The sequence below is a fragment of the Artemia franciscana genome, chromosome 17 (assembly GCF_032884065.1).
Source record: "Artemia franciscana chromosome 17, ASM3288406v1, whole genome shotgun sequence".
NCBI classification, from domain to species: Eukaryota; Metazoa; Arthropoda; class Branchiopoda; order Anostraca; family Artemiidae; genus Artemia; species Artemia franciscana.
In genome coordinates this window covers 7,632,301-7,649,150 of record NC_088879.1, presented here as the reverse complement: position 1 = coordinate 7,649,150, position 16,850 = coordinate 7,632,301, and the positions used below count along the sequence as shown (strand labels likewise).

The following is a 16,850-nucleotide window of genomic DNA, read 5'->3' as shown; positions in this document are numbered from 1 at the left end:
TTGTTGAGGTAGCTAGCACACATCCTGCGAATGAAAGATGACAGATGACCAAAAATCGACCTTGTCAGCCAACCATCTAGAGTTAGATGAAAAGCAGGTCGTCTCCAAATAGGGTTGGAAGATATCGTTGGAAGATGGAAAAATTTAAGGCAAACGGGAACTTTTTGGGAGGGTGTAAAGAGGGAGGTTTTGATGGAGGCGGAGCTGTGGTGGCCTCAGGCAGCTTGATGCCACAGTGAGTTGTTATTAATAGTAGTAGTAATTTGGTGACATCACCGTCAGGGCATGGACACTCAGATATTAAAAGTCTATTTTTTTTGTGTGTGACGGAATAGGAAGGTGTTGTGTGCGTAACGTGAGCAGGTTGTGACGTGTCGTGGAAGTAAATTGTAAAGTGACCTGCGTTTACGGTAAAAGCGCCTATTTTTCGAGAAAGTTTATTGACTTTAAACACTACGGTGGTACGAACTGCTTCATCAGACACTTCATATGGGCTGAATATCACATAATTTTGGGATTGAAATTATAGCTGTCAATTATTTAATTTCAATTAATGATTTCCGAGCAACGCCAGCAGTTTTGGATTTTAAATATTCATAAGAAGAAATCACAGCTTTAGCCAATTTTGAGCTAAAGTTAATGTAATCTTAATATTTGAATCATTGCGAGCTATACGCCTTAAGTATTGTCTCAATGTAACCTCAAATGTACACCTTTTGCCCTCTACGCAATAATACATAGAAAATAGATTTTGATATAATAGCAGTTATTTGATTGTTATTTGCGATAAGTTAATTCTAACAAATATGTCACAATTAGCTATAAAACTTACATGGATTTTGCGTGTCTACATCTGTTGGTTCATAGCTTGGAAGAAAGAAATAAGAAAAGATGGCTTCAACACCAACAATCACTCCAAATACAGCAAAGGGTAAGCTGAATCCTCCAATATGATAGAAAATAGCACCCAAAGCCGGTCCAGCAATCAACCCTACCCCATAGAAGGTTTCTAATGAAGCCTAAAAAAGGAGAGCAGCTGTAGTCAGTGTTTCCGCTTTTCTTTTTATAAAATTTGTAAAATTCTTGTGATTTTCGGCGGAAAACTGGTAGATCGCACTGGATTTTCACTAAAATATTAAGTCCAACTGTTTTTCATTTTGTATAGTTTTTGGAGGTTTTCGAGCCATTTGCACATGGCTCGAAAATACTTACAGAAACTTTATCATAAATTAGAGTTTATCATAAACTAATGATAAAATTAATTATATGCTGCTCTATAGATGCATTTATATAATTGGAGTTTTGTTGGTTTTTCGCAAAATTGTTTTAAATTTTTAGATTTTATCATTTATCTTTAGATGAAGAAAAAGATGTAATGTACAAAATTAGATAAATTTTTATCAAAGTTTATTCAGTTTTCTTAACATTATCAACGAAGTAACATTGTCCGAGGTCCAAAGTTTTCTGCATATTTTTGGCAGTTTCAGTATTTCCTTTTTTTATGGAGATAGAATTGGGACACTGGTCCTTAATAACAGTCAATCAAAAAACCAGAAATAAATTTTTCTGCTTTTCTCCCCTCCGAAAAAATTTATAAATAATTTCTGTACTTTATACGGATAAACTTTCTGAAGTATTTATAAAATATTTGCATTGAATTTTCACTTTCACTGGCTGTAAATATTCTCGTTTTTCTTCTTTTCCAGGTTTTCCGTTTTCTTATCTTGTCTGAAAAAATTGTATTTTATTACAGCAGAGAAGTAAAAAAAAAAAAAAAAAAAAAAAAAAAAAAAAAAAAAAAAAAAAAAAGCTTGTGCAGCTGCAGTTATCAACAAACTGACACTAAAAAATAAGGGGCAAAGGAAAGAAAGAACAGAGTGATATGATATTTTCCTGATAGATATTTTTCAGATAATTCCAGAATGAACTGTTGACATTAGTCAAAACGCTGCTCATTGTTAAAAAAAAACTAGCAGCAGAGACTATCAGATGAGAGGCACAAGAAAAAGTAGCGTACGCTAAATTATGAAGATCTAGAGGAAAAACCTTTGGCACACTTCCCCTCAACAAATAATTCGAAGACACCTTGCACCCATCCCACTTCCTCCCCCCAAAACAAAATTTTTTTTGAAAGATTCAAATCATCCTTAACTGTGAGGGAGGATAGACTTACAAAACTGCACATAAAACTCACACCCATTTAACGAAACCCACTGATGTACAAGAATTATCATTAGCTTCAGGTACCAGTTGTACAGCATCTTATGATTTCCTTAAGAGCCTAAATTAGTGATCAGCTGAGAGTTACCAAGATAACCAATTATTCACGCAGAAACTGGTGTTCTCAGACATTAGGCGTATCAACAAAGGCTAGAAAAGGATCTTGAGATGCCCAGCGGACGGATAAAGACTATGTATATAGGGTAGTTTTGTTGAGGCCAGCAAGGCCTCGGTGAAAATTTACGAGAATATGAGGAGGGGGATGCGTCTTCATAGAGGAAAGGAGGTGGCAATTTTTTCGATTTTAGATCTAGGAGGATAGACAGGGAGGAACAAATATTTAGTCCTACTAAAGTATGGGCACAAGAAACCCTTTAGAGTATACTGACAGTGGATTATCAATCCACTGTCATTCTGTCATATTCTGTTCAGTCTTTTCACAGTAGATGTCATTAGTGAATTGCCTGCCTGCACCATAAAAAAAGTCGCCGAAAATTAGCATTTTGCCAAGAAGTGCTAAGAAACTCAATCATTTCCTCTGTGTTTAGGAAATTATGCTTTCAAAAAGACTAGGCTGCATTTCCCCCCGGAATTATCAGTACAATCACCGAGGTAACATACTATGGCATACTTCTAACCATGTACTATTCGATAGTTTATCCATACGTCTCCTACGGTTAACTCCTGTGGAGCAGCAACCTATATGAAACTATAGAAGAGTAAAAGCTCTACAAAACAAAGCTGTTAGAAAAATCAGGCAGGTGAAGGAAATGCATGACACCACTGCTGGTTTTATGTCCCTGAAGCTCCTTAATGTCGGTCAACTATGAGACTACCCGGCTGCAGTATTTTTGTTTCAGTGTTGCCACTGAAACACCCGATATTGTAGCACCCGATATAAAAAGATTTTACTAAATTAAAAGTTAACTGCATAATTATGGAGCTAGGCTTAGCTATAATATAGTTGTTAATTTATATCATGGTACTTGGTCTAGACTTTCAATGGAGCACCTATTGTCTACCATGTATGTCCATCTGTCGCTACCATTGTCTACCATGTATGCCAATCTGTCGCTACCATCTATTGTACTATAGAATCCGCTACCATTAAGGTTTATGATCCCTGTTCCGATTTCCCATGTTAAATTTCTGGAAGCTTCTATTTCTTTGTACTTCACCACAATATTGAGATAGAGATACCATTCGATAGCGAAGACTGTGTTCTTGAAAATCTCTATCTTAGATTTTTTTTTAGTTTTCCTTATTTTTTTTTATCTTTCAAAAACCTTGTAAATACTTTTGAAAAGTAGGGTCTCATTAAAAATTTTGTATATCTTTATTTTCGATCAAAATAAAAAAATATACACACCGTTGTATTCAGAACTTCCTGATCTATTTACTTGCGTGGTTAAAATTACAATATTGCTTAAATTTGTCTTAAAAACGCAGTTTAAAGTTCTATAAAAAACAGAAAATTGAGAATATTCAATGAATCCGAGAGGGCGCACAAGTGCTGAATTTGGGTTTATCGTCAGGAGATTCAATGCAGTGGGTGGTTTTGGGGAGAGAACACATATGATTGGGTGTTACTCATCAGAGCTGTAAACTGCCTGTTGATATCTCTGGGTCGTATCTAATATTGTAAAGAAGTTTCTTTACATTGTATCTAATATTGTTCTATGAGAAGATAATGGGTAATAAGAAAGCAGCAGCGTTAAATAAAAGGAGAAAGTTGGGACAGTTCCGAAGGCAAGTTAATTTCCTCCTCTATTGTTTTATAATTATGTACATAGTATAATTTTATTATTCAGTCTATCCTGTTAAAGGTAAATCCAATGTTAATAATAATTCCTTGCTGTTCATGCTAAAGATTTTTAGAAAAAGCTTCTTATTCGAATAAACATCCCTTATGTTCCAGGATTCGTTCTTTAGAATAGGAACAAAAAGTTAAACTTAGCGTAAAGAGCAAGCCTAAGATAAGGATTTTATTAAGCACCAACTTTTGTTTATCTTATATTTTTATGTTGCTCCTTATTTTAAGTTTAAAAAACTACTTTTTTTAATTAATTTCTTGTCATTTTTCCAAATATTGTTAAGAAATTTGCCACCTCTTTTTCAAGGGGCTTCCTTGGAGCACCCCCCCCCCTCGTATTAAAACCCCTATTAGAGAAAGTTCCTACTGTATAAAATTCTCCCCTGTAAATTTTAATAACTATTCTTTTTTGCTACATTCGAGCATTTTGCACAAGAAAATCTTTTTATGTCACAGACTTGTGTATTTCCATAGAATAAGGCTACTTTCTTAAACGGTTAGAAAAGTTTTGCATAGAACAGTGTTATTCATACGAGAGGATACTCTAATGTACTTACTCTATTGATCATGTGCGTGATTAGTTCGAAAAACTGCTGAGCAATGCCAATGGCAGGCCTAATAAATTATTTTAGATCAATTTAGACCAATTGATAGTTCTTTCAGGCAATTAAATTAAAAAAAAAAAGTTTTTCCAACTGAAAGTAAGGAGCGACATTAAAACTTAAAAAGAACAGAAATTATTCCGTATATGAAAGGGGCTGTTCCCTCCTCAACACCTAGCTCTTTACGCTTAAGTTTTTTTTCAAGTTCTCTTTCTCGCAACTCTACTTTTTAAAACAGTAAAAAACTTTAGCGTAAAGAGTGGGGCGCTGAGGAGGGAACAGCCCCTTTCATATACGGAATAATTTCTGTTCTTTTTAAGTTTTAATGTCGCTCCTTACTTTCAGTTGGAAAAACTTTTTTTTTATTTAATTGCCTGAAGAGGGGAAAACCCCTTTCATTCACGGAATAGTTTCTGTTCGTTTTAAGTTTTCTTAAAACTTAACCTTACTTGCAGTTAAAAAAAATTGTTTGTTAATTTAATTCGGAATGTTTTTGCATTAATACATGTTTTGACATGGATACTTTTAAAAAAAGGGGTGGGGGCGGCCTAGTTGCCCTCCAATTGTGGTTACTTAAAAATACAACTAGAACTGTTTTTTTTTTCGAACGTTTTTATTAGTAATAATATACGCAACTTGCGAATTAACTAAATGAACGAACTTCTATTTTGGTATATTTTTATTACGTATATGAGGAGGCTCGCTCAATCTTCAATACCTTTGTCTTAACACTAAAGCTCGAATTTCATCCCAATTCTTTAATAATAACCCCTGAATCACAAAGACCTCGATATAAATAGTAGAAATTACTAAAAATACTTTAGGTTAAAGAGCAAGTTATTGTGGAGGAGACGAACCCCCTTATATACATAATATTTTCTGTTCGTTTTAAGTTTTAATGCTGCTCCTTAATTCCAGCCGAAAACATTTTTTTTTATCTATTTTTACCTTATTTTTTTAATAATGCTAGAAAATCCTGCCACCCCTCTCTCTTAATGGAAATTTTATTCCCTCATGATACATTCTTCCTTGGAAAGATCCGACCCACCCCAACCCCACTGTGAAAAATTCCCCTGAAAAGACGGCTGTACCCTTTGCAATAACAATTACTATATGTAAACAATCGTCAAAGTTTGTAACTTGCAGCCTCTCCCCCCTGGGCCTGTGGGGGATTGAGTCGTTCCCAAAGACATAGTTATTAGGTTTTTGAATATGCTTAACAAAATGGCTATCTCAAAATTTTGACCCGTTGACTTTGTGAAACCAATGAGCGGGGAAGGGGTCTAGGGGCCCTCCGATTTTTTCGGTCACTTAAAAAGGGCACTAGAAATTTTTATTTTCTTTAGAATGAGCCCTCTTGCAATATTCTAGGCCTATTTGGTCGATACGATCACCCCTGGAAAAACAAAAATAAACATGCACCCGTGATCTGTCTTCTGGCAAAAAATACGAAATTCCACATTTTTGTATATGTGAGCTTGTAACTTCTACAACAGGGTTGTCTGATATGCTGAATCTCATGGTGTGATTTTCGTTAAGATTCTATGATTCTACTTTTTAGGGAGTTTTGTCAGGCTCGGTAACTTTTGATGAGTATAACTAAACTTGATGAAACTTATATATTTGAAATCAGATTCTTTTGATGTAACTATTGGTATCGAAATTCCGTTTCGGTTTTAAGGTTTTAAATTCCGGCTTTAAGGAGTTTCGGTTACCATTGAGCCGGGTCGCTCCTTACTACAGTTTGTTACCACGAACTGTTTGATACTCATTTTGTTTTACAGATATAATAAAAGGGACAATATTCCCAAAACTGACATTTCAGTAAAAAGAGGACTATATGGTCAATTAGACAGCGATGGTCAGCAAAAACTAGATCAGATTATAGCCGTGCAACAAGAAGCATCTTTTCATGGTTTAAAGGTCATTGAAGGGCCAGGAAAACTTAGTGAAGATGAAGGATTTAAAGAACTACTTAATGAAAATTACATTGTCAACGTTTTTCATTTTGCTACCAATCTCCTCAAGATAAATGACCACTAGTAAGTTATTTCTTAAGTTCCTAGACAGTTAGCCTTCTCTGTAAGACAAAATAAATGTTGGAAATTTGTGGTTTTTAGTAATATAAATTCTACCACTCACGAACACAAGATTCTTTGTTGGTGAACTGCGGCTCCGAAGCCTTTCTTTTATCTCTCTCCACTCTACTCGCTTTGGTCAGTATCTCTGACCTCCTAGCCTCACATGAGATTTTTTTTTTTTTTAGTATCTTCCTTTTGTGTGTGTGTGTTAGGGGGGGGGTATGTAATCTACAAGTTTTGCGTTTTTCCAAAATTAATATTTTAATTTCTCGCATTTGTAGTTTTATTAGTTATCTTTTTCTGTCAGTGCATACACAGACTAGGACACATAGAAAAGGATACATTTGACATAACACAAGTCACGATTCGTCACCTTTTTGTCACCTTTTTGCCCCCTTCGATTTTTAAATGTCTCCAATTGCAGCCTCCCTCTCTTTGCTTTTCCTACTACAAAGCAGCTCAGGCTGTCAACTCTTGCACGCTTGCTATCTTAGCGTTATATTTCCTATATTTAATAAATTTTTCTGTAGTCTTTAGTTTTGGGAGTTTCGTCTTATTAACATTCAATGGCGTCTAGTTTTGACGCCTCTGAGGATATATTATCGTACCTAGATTAAGCCCTCCCCAGTTTACAAAAAAGTTTGAGGAGTATTTTCATTGAAAAATCTATTTGTTTGGTATTTATGTTTAGTATGTAAGTAATTTCTACCGCTCTGTGAAGTAACTGTCTATGTTCTGCATAAAGTATATTCTATTTTCTCTCTTCTCTTCTTTATTGACCCATGGTAGCGTTGCTGACAATATAGGGTTCGACTGGTAGATCTATATCAATAACCCGGAAGAGTTTACACATTTGTTTTTTTTTTTTTTTACCAAAGTTTATACTGTTCAAAAAAGTTTAAAGAAACCTAACTCTTGTTTCCCAGAAATTACAAAACTGTCGTTCTAGTGCAGAGGCCTTCATGTAGCCCATGTTGCCTATATTTTAGGTTTAAACGGTACTAGAGGTTTAGTCTTCTTGTATTTTTAGCTGCGAAAAAGGATATCCTGGACGACCGAAAATTCAAAGAATGACAAGGGTTGGCCTCACTTTTCGTATTCACTTTGAATGCACTGGAACACAGTGTCGGCAAAAATTTATTTTAACCAATGAATCAGAAGCCCCACAAGTAAAAGTTCAAATTAATCAGCCATTGTGTACAACCAATGAAAAAGGGGATCGATTCTACATCCCAAAAATGGCAGAAAAAAAACTCGCTGAAAATTTAAACACAAAAGCAGTGTGGGCAGCAATTTCATCTGGGATGGGCCAGTTTCAACTTGAAGAAGTTTTTAGATTGATGGATCTACCAGCAGTATCTCAAAAGATTTTCAAAAGAACAGAAACATTGTTAGGACAGGTAAGAAATACACTTTTATATCTGCTATATATTTTAACACTGAGCCGTCCGTGGTTTAGACTCACGACATGGAACTATGCAAACGGCAAGGGGTATGGTGGGGTTATAGTCAGGAGTGGGCATTCCCAGGATCCTGGATTTTACGTCGAAGAAATACTAACTCGCGATGCTCACTGTATGACCCATCATCAAACTTCTCATGTTGAAATCACTTGACTTCTCATGTTGAAAAATTTGTTTCAACATTGCCTATAGTCGCTTTTATGGCTTTGAATTTTAACTTTCTGGAAACTCGTTTTATTTGAAAAGATTTACTACATACAAAAGCTACAAAAAGATGAAAACTACAAAAAACTACAAATTTATGTATTTGTCTACTATATTCTTTTACTTCCTTTCTTCAAAAGATCTGATTCGTTCTTTATGTAAAATAAATAGGCATATTCTACAGAGATCCTTTTAAAAACTCTGGATTTAGATCTGCTTCGTTCTTTATGCCCAATAAATAGGCCTATTCTACAGAGATCCGTTTAAAAAACTGGATTTACCCCAAAAATACCCATAAAGCTGAATTTTTTTTAGTTGTATCCCTAATTGACTTTTAATGGTATAAATATAAGGAAGGAATGGCTTGGAACCCAGTTTCTCATTAGTGTGTTTGACTGCATCCACAATTTCTTGCGAGCTGTATGTTTCTCTATATAGTTAGCTTATTTCCGGTATTTCTTTCATAGTTAGAAATACCGAAATATCGATCACCCGATGAATTTTCGCCAGGAGTTTCTTTATCGTTTTATTCTTCATTTCATTTTTTCCCTTTTGTCACAATTAATCTCCATGTAAACTGTCTTTTTAGTTATATTTTATTTATACATTTATTTATATATTACATATATTTTATTTAACTTACCTGATTTGTGTGGTTTATATTAGATTCTTTTTCAGAAATGGAAAGAAGATTTGGACACGGTTATTCAGGTAAATGGAAAGGAAGCTCGAGACCTGGCTATATCTGACGGCAGAATTTCAGAAGACGGTATGCCATATACTAGAGTTATTTTGGATGCCGGTTGGGATAAAAGGACGAAAGGACATGACTATAATGCAAAAGCTGGCCATGCCATTATTTTTGACTATTACACCAAAAAAGTTCTATTTGTTAGTTCTAAGAATAAGTATTGCTACATTTGCTCTTGTGCCAGAACTAAAAAAGTGCCCCCTCCAGATCACTTTTGCTACCTCAACTGGAGCGGGTCTTCTTCAGGAATGGAGCAAGATATGATGGTAGAGGGTTTTGTGCTTAGTATCTCAATTCATGGGCTACGATATCTTGAATTTATCGGTGATGGAGACTCTAGTGTGCATCAACGCCTTATAGAGCGCGTGTCCTATGGAAAGGAAATTATGAAGCATGAATGCTCTAACCACGTTACTAAGAATTTTACAGGGGATTTATATAACCTCGCAAAAAATAAAAACACATTCTCCAAAATTTTAACAAAGAGCTGCATATCAAACCTTACAAAAAATCTTCGTGGTGCAATAAAAAAGAACCGAGAAGACGGGGGCTCTGTAGACAATTTAAAAAATCTAATTAAAAATGTGCCGTCTCATGTATTTGGGGACCACAAAAAATGTTCTTCTGGATGCAGCAAATCGGGCAATGTTGAAGGAAAACTGTCAAGAGTCCCTACAATGGTTAGAGAAGCAGTCAATGACAAGCTTCAAAAAGTCATTCGCAAAGCCCCTAGCCTATTGATCGAGGCTACCACAAATATGGCAGAAACTTTTATGAGAATTGTTGTCAAATTCTTAGGTCACAAACAGGTTTGCCGTTCCAAGCGAAATTCCCATAGAGTGCGTGTGACAGCAGCAGCCCTTGCCAATTCTCTTGGGAATAAGTGGCACTCAAACACATATAACAGTGTTTTTGGCAGAAGCCCAAGTAATAGAATCAAGGATTTTTCTGCTAAGCGTGAAAAACTTGTACAGTGTGCAAGGCGTCTGATTCCGTCTTCACATGAAAGGCGTGGAGGCAGGTACAAGGCACGTCAATCCAGCAATGGTAGCAGTGTCCAAGGAGTATTGCCAAACAATGATTCAGAATATGGGCCTAATTGCCAAACTCCAGATCTTCTGCCTACAGAATTTGAGGCTGCCAAACAATTATATTTGAGAAAAATGACACCATCTGTTGAACTGCTGAAAAAGTTGCCCGTTATTACGGCTGGCCAGGCTGATAATCCCAGATGGATTTCTAAGAGAATGGAAACTATTTCAAGCACACGGTTCCATTCAATCTGTGTTCGTAGGCCTGCCACATCTTCGGCAAGACTTGTCAAAGAAATAGTAACAGGGAAACAAGTGCATTGCAACTGGCAAATGAATCACGGAGTTGAATGTGAGTCAATTGCAATTTCGTGTTTTGAAAGAAAAAAGGGCCAAGTTGTTCAAAGATCGAATGATTTTGGCCTTTTTGCTGATAAAGAAAGATGGTGGCTTGTTACTTCTCCTGACGGGATATGCGATTCTGGACTTGTTGAAGTTAAAACAATAACAAATATTCAAAAAGACAAAACAATAAAAGAAGCAGCACAAGGAAATTTAGTGAGTGGTTTTTTCCTTAGGTGGGATCCTGTTGAGAACCGTCTTCTACTCAAAAGGGAACACAAATATTATTACCAAATACAAGGTCAGCTCAATATCATAGACAAAGAAACTTGCTTTCTAATAGCCTTTGTTGACGAAAATGATCTTGAAATTGTCGAGGTCCAACGTGACATAGAATTTTGGAAAAAGATGTTGCCAAAACTGGACCACTTTTGGGAACATTGCTTACTTCCCGAGCTTATTGACTCAAGACTCGCACGAAATATGGACGTTCGTGAGCTTCCTGAGGTCATAGAAGCTCAATCGAAAATGAAAGAAAAAAAAAAGATGATCTCTGAGAAAAAACGGAAAATTGACGAAATTTAATTCTTGTTTTATGTAAACTTTTGTTTACAGGACTTCTAAACAGACCAAAACATGGTCTTTTTTTCTTTAATTATCCCGAGAACTCTTTTTTTTCTGTCAATTTTGTACAGAGAATTTTTTTTTTCTTTTCGTTATACAGTTACAGATCGCTTATAACGATTAAAAAACAGCAGATCCAGTTTTCCTTGTACATCTTCCCTTTCAGCTGCAAACCTTTAACTTTGTATTCTAATCAAGTCATCAATTCCAGTCAATCTTTTGGATAGCCTTTCAATTATGAAACCCGCCGTGTATCCAAAATTATCTATTAGTTCTCTCTTTTATTATTTGATTTATATCTGTGAGTTTGTGTCTGTTAAGTATTTGTATCCCCACCCCCTCTTTTAACATTTATGAAATACAACAACAGTTGTTTCAACTTAAAGTAAAGAGCATCATCAAAACTCTAACAAACAGGAGTTATTACGTATATGGATGCCCCTGCTAAATACCTTACTCTTTACGCTAATGTTTTTCATAACTTTCGAAAGCTTTTGATTCTTAAGCCGCCCGTGTGCTTCAGAAGTAGATCAGGAATGGGGCAAGAAGTCAAACTTTAGATTAAAGAGCAAATTATGAAACAGGTAGCAACCTCCCTCATATACGTAATAGTTTCTATTATTTTTAGGTTTAAATTATGCTCCTTACTTTCAGTTGAAAAAAAACTGTTTTTATATTTAATTTGTGATCGTTTAGATTGTACTTGTATTACAAGAAATAAATTTCTATGAAATTCTTTTAAAAGTAAACGAGATAATAAAAACCAAAAAAACAATAATTCTTATAGAAATAAAACATATGCTCTTTTGTTAACCCTGCTGATATGCTTATTTTATCTCGAGTATTAGGTACAGTCTATTTCTACCGATTCTTCTTATAATTATTCTGGTTATAATTATATATATTTCTACACATTCGCCAGACTCTGTTTAACCCAGTTACATAAGAATGATATTGATCACTTCCCAATCTATGTACGAGTATTCATTAAAAAATAAAATTACATGTGGTAATTCCACGTGTTGCTATAAGGATTTCAGTTTTTCAGGAAACTTAGGAGACTTAAACTTAGGAGGGACAGTGTCATTTTTCAGAATTAACCCTCTCCCCAAACTCCCCCAAAGGGAGCGGATCTGTTCCCGTTATGCGAATCACGTATCCAAGACTTTTCTTTATTTTTCCCACCAAGTTCCATCCCGATCTCTCCGTTCTAAGCGTTTTCCAAGATTTTTCCAAGACAAAAGCTAATCACGTATCTAGGACTTGTGCTTATTTCCCCCTCCAAGTTTCATCCCGATCCCTCCACTGAAAGCATTTTCCAAGATTTTAGGTCCCCCCAACTCCGCCAAATGTCACCGGATCCGGTCAGATTTGAAATAAGAGCTTTGAGACACGATATCCTTCCAAAAATCAAATTTCATTAAGATCCGATCATTCCTTCGTAAATTAAAAATACCTCATTTTTTCTATTTTTTCAGAATTAACCCTCCCCCCGAACTCCCCCAAAGAGAGCAGATCCGTTCACGTTATGCGAATCACATATCTAAGACTTATTTTATTTTCCCCGCCAAGTTCCATCCCGATCCCTCCACTCTAAGCGTTTTCCAAGATTTCTCCCCCCCCCCAACTCCCTCCAGTGTCACTGGATCCGGTCAGATTTAAAAGAAGTGCTCTGAGACACGATATCCTTCAAAACATCAAATTTTAATAAGATCCGATCACTCCTTCATAAGTTAAAAATACCTCATTTTGTAGATACCAAGTACTTAGTATCTACAGTGTCACTTGATAGATACCAAGTGCCATATAAAAGTAGAAAAACAATAAATTTTAAAGTGCACTCTATGCATGTCGTCACAGTTTCATAAAAATGGGCATTTTGTGCTAGAGAATTACGGTGCTCATTTGCTCTTCACCCGTCGATAACCAAGCTTTGCAAGACGCAGACGAATATATTACTATTTCTCTGCTGAAGGACATATTGGAACATATGGACATTTCCAATAAGACACTGTAAGTTTAAGAGAAAAAAAAATCTCTTGCCATTATCTAACTAAATACCGCTGACGGAAATTTTGTCGTAAATTCTAATCAGAAGAAAACTCTGTGTAAAAATATCAATCTTCGAAGCTTTAGACAAAAATTAATTTCATTGGTTTATTTAGGCCCGCCTTACATTTTGCTTTTGACCAATAAGGAAAATGGGGTGAAATTTTAAAAAGTTCAATCAGCACTTCCTAGCGGAATTTGTTTGTCTTGAGACAAAGGTATAATAAACCTTAAGGCTGTGGAACACGTTTCTCACTTTAAAAAGAAATTATAGTATTATTTTAGAGGTTGTTTATTGAATTTTATTGTGAGTAACAGGGCGGGTAGGGGAAGAAGAATGGGCTAAGGTAAGAGTGCTTAGGAGGGTAAGGTGGATTTGGAAGTGCAGGAAGGGGTAGGGAGAGTCAATTGACGAGTATTAGAAGATGGGTTGAATATTACCGTCTTCTTTATTGTTTTATTTATCTACTACTGTTTTAGTTCATTCTTTTTTATTAAAATTTTTATTCTGGTTATCTATTATCTATTTCACATGCTATTAATATTTACTTCTTATACTAAATTTATTTAGATATTTGATTTCAAAGGTATGTAGTCACATGGATATTCCTGCAACCGTAAACCTCCTAGATTTTTCTCCAGCGTAAAAGTGTTTTTTTTTTATTTATTTGTTAATACTAAAAAGAAAAATTAGGACATGAAAGAAATATATCTGAAAAAATTTTGTCAGTAGGCTACTATTTTACTGGCTATTTTACTATTTATCTTTCTATTTATTTACTGTTTTATTTTATCTTTCTGTCATTTCCTTATTTTCAACTGAAGTTGGTAATTTTGGAGATTTTTAGTGGTTGCCGGTAAATGGTTCTCTGAAGATACTCTGAATTTAAAATTAGATAAGTATGTTTATTATTTTGATATTGTCTATTTTTAAAAAGTTTTCTGTACGTTCTCTTTACAATGGTACACTATTTATTTCAATTATAGTAGAGTGCAAGCACTACTCCCACTATCTCCAACTTTTTGGATTTCCCCAAATTTTCCAAAAAATTAAATAAGGTCCTTTAAAATCTTACTGAAAATTAGCCTCCGTAAATACACAAACGTTGACTCAAAACAAGTCGTTAATGTTCTTTAATGTTAACTTTCGAGGACACAATATTTTATACCAATTACCAAATCAGTTGGAATCTATGCTATTTTATACTATGTAGTTTATACTATGTAGCGGTGTATAAAGCAAGTGCCGACACCAAAATAGAATTTTTGAATGAAAGTTAGGTTGGATTAGCTGATACTTACCTCATACACCACCACATGGACCCTCTTCGCCCTCACCGTTGATAAAGTGATACGTATTTATATTTGATTTGCTTCAAAACAGAAACTGTTATATTTATAGTCTGATTTAGCTAAAGGTCTATTCACACTGATATTTTATTGACCCCAAGATATAGATACCACTAATTTGAGCCAATCAGAATTTTCATAGAATTTTCCAGCCAGTCCGAAAATTCCATACAAAATCTCGTTGACTCAAATTAGTGCTTGTTAAGTTTGGTATTATAAAAGCTCATTGTGAATGGGCCTTAAAGGAATCGCTGTAGAAACGCTATCGCAGAATTTTGTGAATGATTTTGTTATCTTTTTTTCAGTCCATCCTTGCTTTTACAAAGTCGAATAAGCATATTTTGATATTATAAAGCAACATAAGAGGTAAATATCAGCTAGCAAAACTGACCTTCAAGCAAGACCTCTGCTTCAGCGAGATTAGACAGATATTAATTAAACTTTCAGAATAATCAATTTTTGATAATTACACGTGATTGTAAACAAGTATAACTAACATGTTTAGTACGCTTAACTTCTGGTTATGCTTTTTGTGGCATCATGTGTGCAGCATAAGTAAATATCGAAGCCCAGTCCAAAGTAGCCAAAAAATTTAAAATCCGTTTTGAATTATTATTAAAAGATTTCAAAGGTATGACTCAGAGCGTTATGAATAGACTGCGAGTATGAGCTCACCATTTGCTCATACTCATTTGGCTCACCAGCAATAAATGTGTCAACATGGTGTAAGCTTGTAAACAACCTGTTTGAACCGTGCAGTCAGCAGACAACCGAACGTTTCAAGTTGACACTTATTGCCGTAGTCCACCTATCGGGTGCAGTGCATTGAGTTTCAGCCTAAGACTAAGATGTTCTGTTTGAATGTAGCATCATGAGTAGCACACAAAGCTAGATATGAACTCAGAGCATTCATCCTACCTCTTGGCTCATAATACCATGCTTTGATGAAGGGAGAAAGTCCACAGTATTCTTAGATCATGTCTCTGTATTAGGTTGTGTTTAGAAAATGTTTGGTCTGACAAGTTGTAAAAATGAGAACAATAGTGAGGCCATGGATTCGCAAATTGTTTTCAAGTGAAGTCGGCAAAATGAAGTCAAAATTTGAAAGACGATGCAGGGATGGATAAAGGACGATTGAACCCAATCGGGCCCCGCGCTACCATCAGAATGAACAAAAAGTTTTTCAAAATTTAAAGCAAATTGGTTTTGAAGATAATGGAAAAATTACGAACTATTCAAAAGTTGAAAATAAATTTACTTTAAGTTTGTATTGCTGGATGAAATTTATTAATATGTTTATTACTTGACATTTGTTTAGCGTAACAAATAGTATATTCACTATTAACATATATACTGAATCTGAATTCTGTTTATATATTTAATCAGTAGAGGGGGTCTCACAAAAAATCCAATTGGATTCTGTACCTATTCTATCCGGGCCTGACACAATGTAATCTCAACCTGTAAGCTTTAAACAGACAATGTTGTTTCCATTGTTTATTCTTCATATTGTTTGCTTTAGACACAAAATAACTGGTGTTTTTAGCTAAACACTTGTCTAAATGAGACATGGAACTTATGTTTCGTCAAAGAGGGGAAAATGTTACATATTTCAAAAATCTCATTCAAAGAGGGGAAAAGTTCTATTGCTCAAAAGAAGAGATACAAACGTTTGATACGCTGGAACTTCTAATTACTTCTGTTATTCAGTTATTACTTCTGTTATTCGTCCAGATTTCTAAGTAGTTAATCCCTGGAGCTATCTGTCCAACGACTTCAAACATCGCTTACAGTTTAAATAGGCTTACTAACGAGTTATGCAATTGTTAGATCGTCTACAAGTGGAAAGCAGGGCGTTAATCACTAACAGACGTAATCCACAATCCCCAGACCTTGCACCTTGAATCTCAGTTATTCCTACCCACTGTTTAAATTGGAAGCAGACAATTGTCTATTCTGAGCTCAATTGTTAGATCGTTCACTAGTGGAAAGCAGGGCATTAATCACTAACTGACGTACTACCCAGTATCCCGCCGGATTTCGCTCCCCGTTCAATCACAGTCATTCCTACCTGCTGTTTAAATCGGAAGCACACGATTGTCGATATATAGCACATCTAGTCAATACAAGTGGCAACTGGAATCCGAAACTTAAATTTCATCAACTGCAGCTCAAGGTAACATAAGCTAAAGTGGTATGCTATCAAAGTAAACATGCATAAAATATGGTTGGTCTAGCCCCACCGCAGTGAGCGTTGATTGGTCATTGATTCTTTCTGCACTTGACCAAGATGCAGCTTAATTAACTTGACTAGAAATAT

At 35.2% G+C, this 16,850-nt stretch overlaps 2 protein-coding genes across 3 annotated transcripts in view; one reads left to right on the top strand and one right to left on the bottom strand.

Moving 5' to 3' along the window:
- LOC136037777 (MFS-type transporter SLC18B1-like) overlaps window positions 1–16,850 on the bottom strand; it is a 62,199-nt gene that overhangs the window by 17,265 nt on the left and 28,084 nt on the right. For both annotated transcript variants that reach the window (XM_065720597.1, XM_065720598.1), the window contains exon 5: window positions 833–1,019. In XM_065720597.1, coding sequence (XP_065576669.1) covers window positions 833–1,019 — 187 coding nt within the window. The remainder of the gene's footprint in view (window positions 1–832; window positions 1,020–16,850) is intronic.
- LOC136037776 (uncharacterized) lies at window positions 3,574–16,805 on the top strand. The gene is made up of 4 exons (XM_065720595.1): window positions 3,574–3,969; window positions 6,420–6,677; window positions 7,747–8,116; window positions 9,062–16,805. The coding sequence occupies exons 1-4, from the start codon at window positions 3,911–3,913 to the stop codon at window positions 11,090–11,092; spliced, it is 2,718 nt and encodes a 905-aa protein (XP_065576667.1). The 5' UTR covers window positions 3,574–3,910; the 3' UTR covers window positions 11,093–16,805.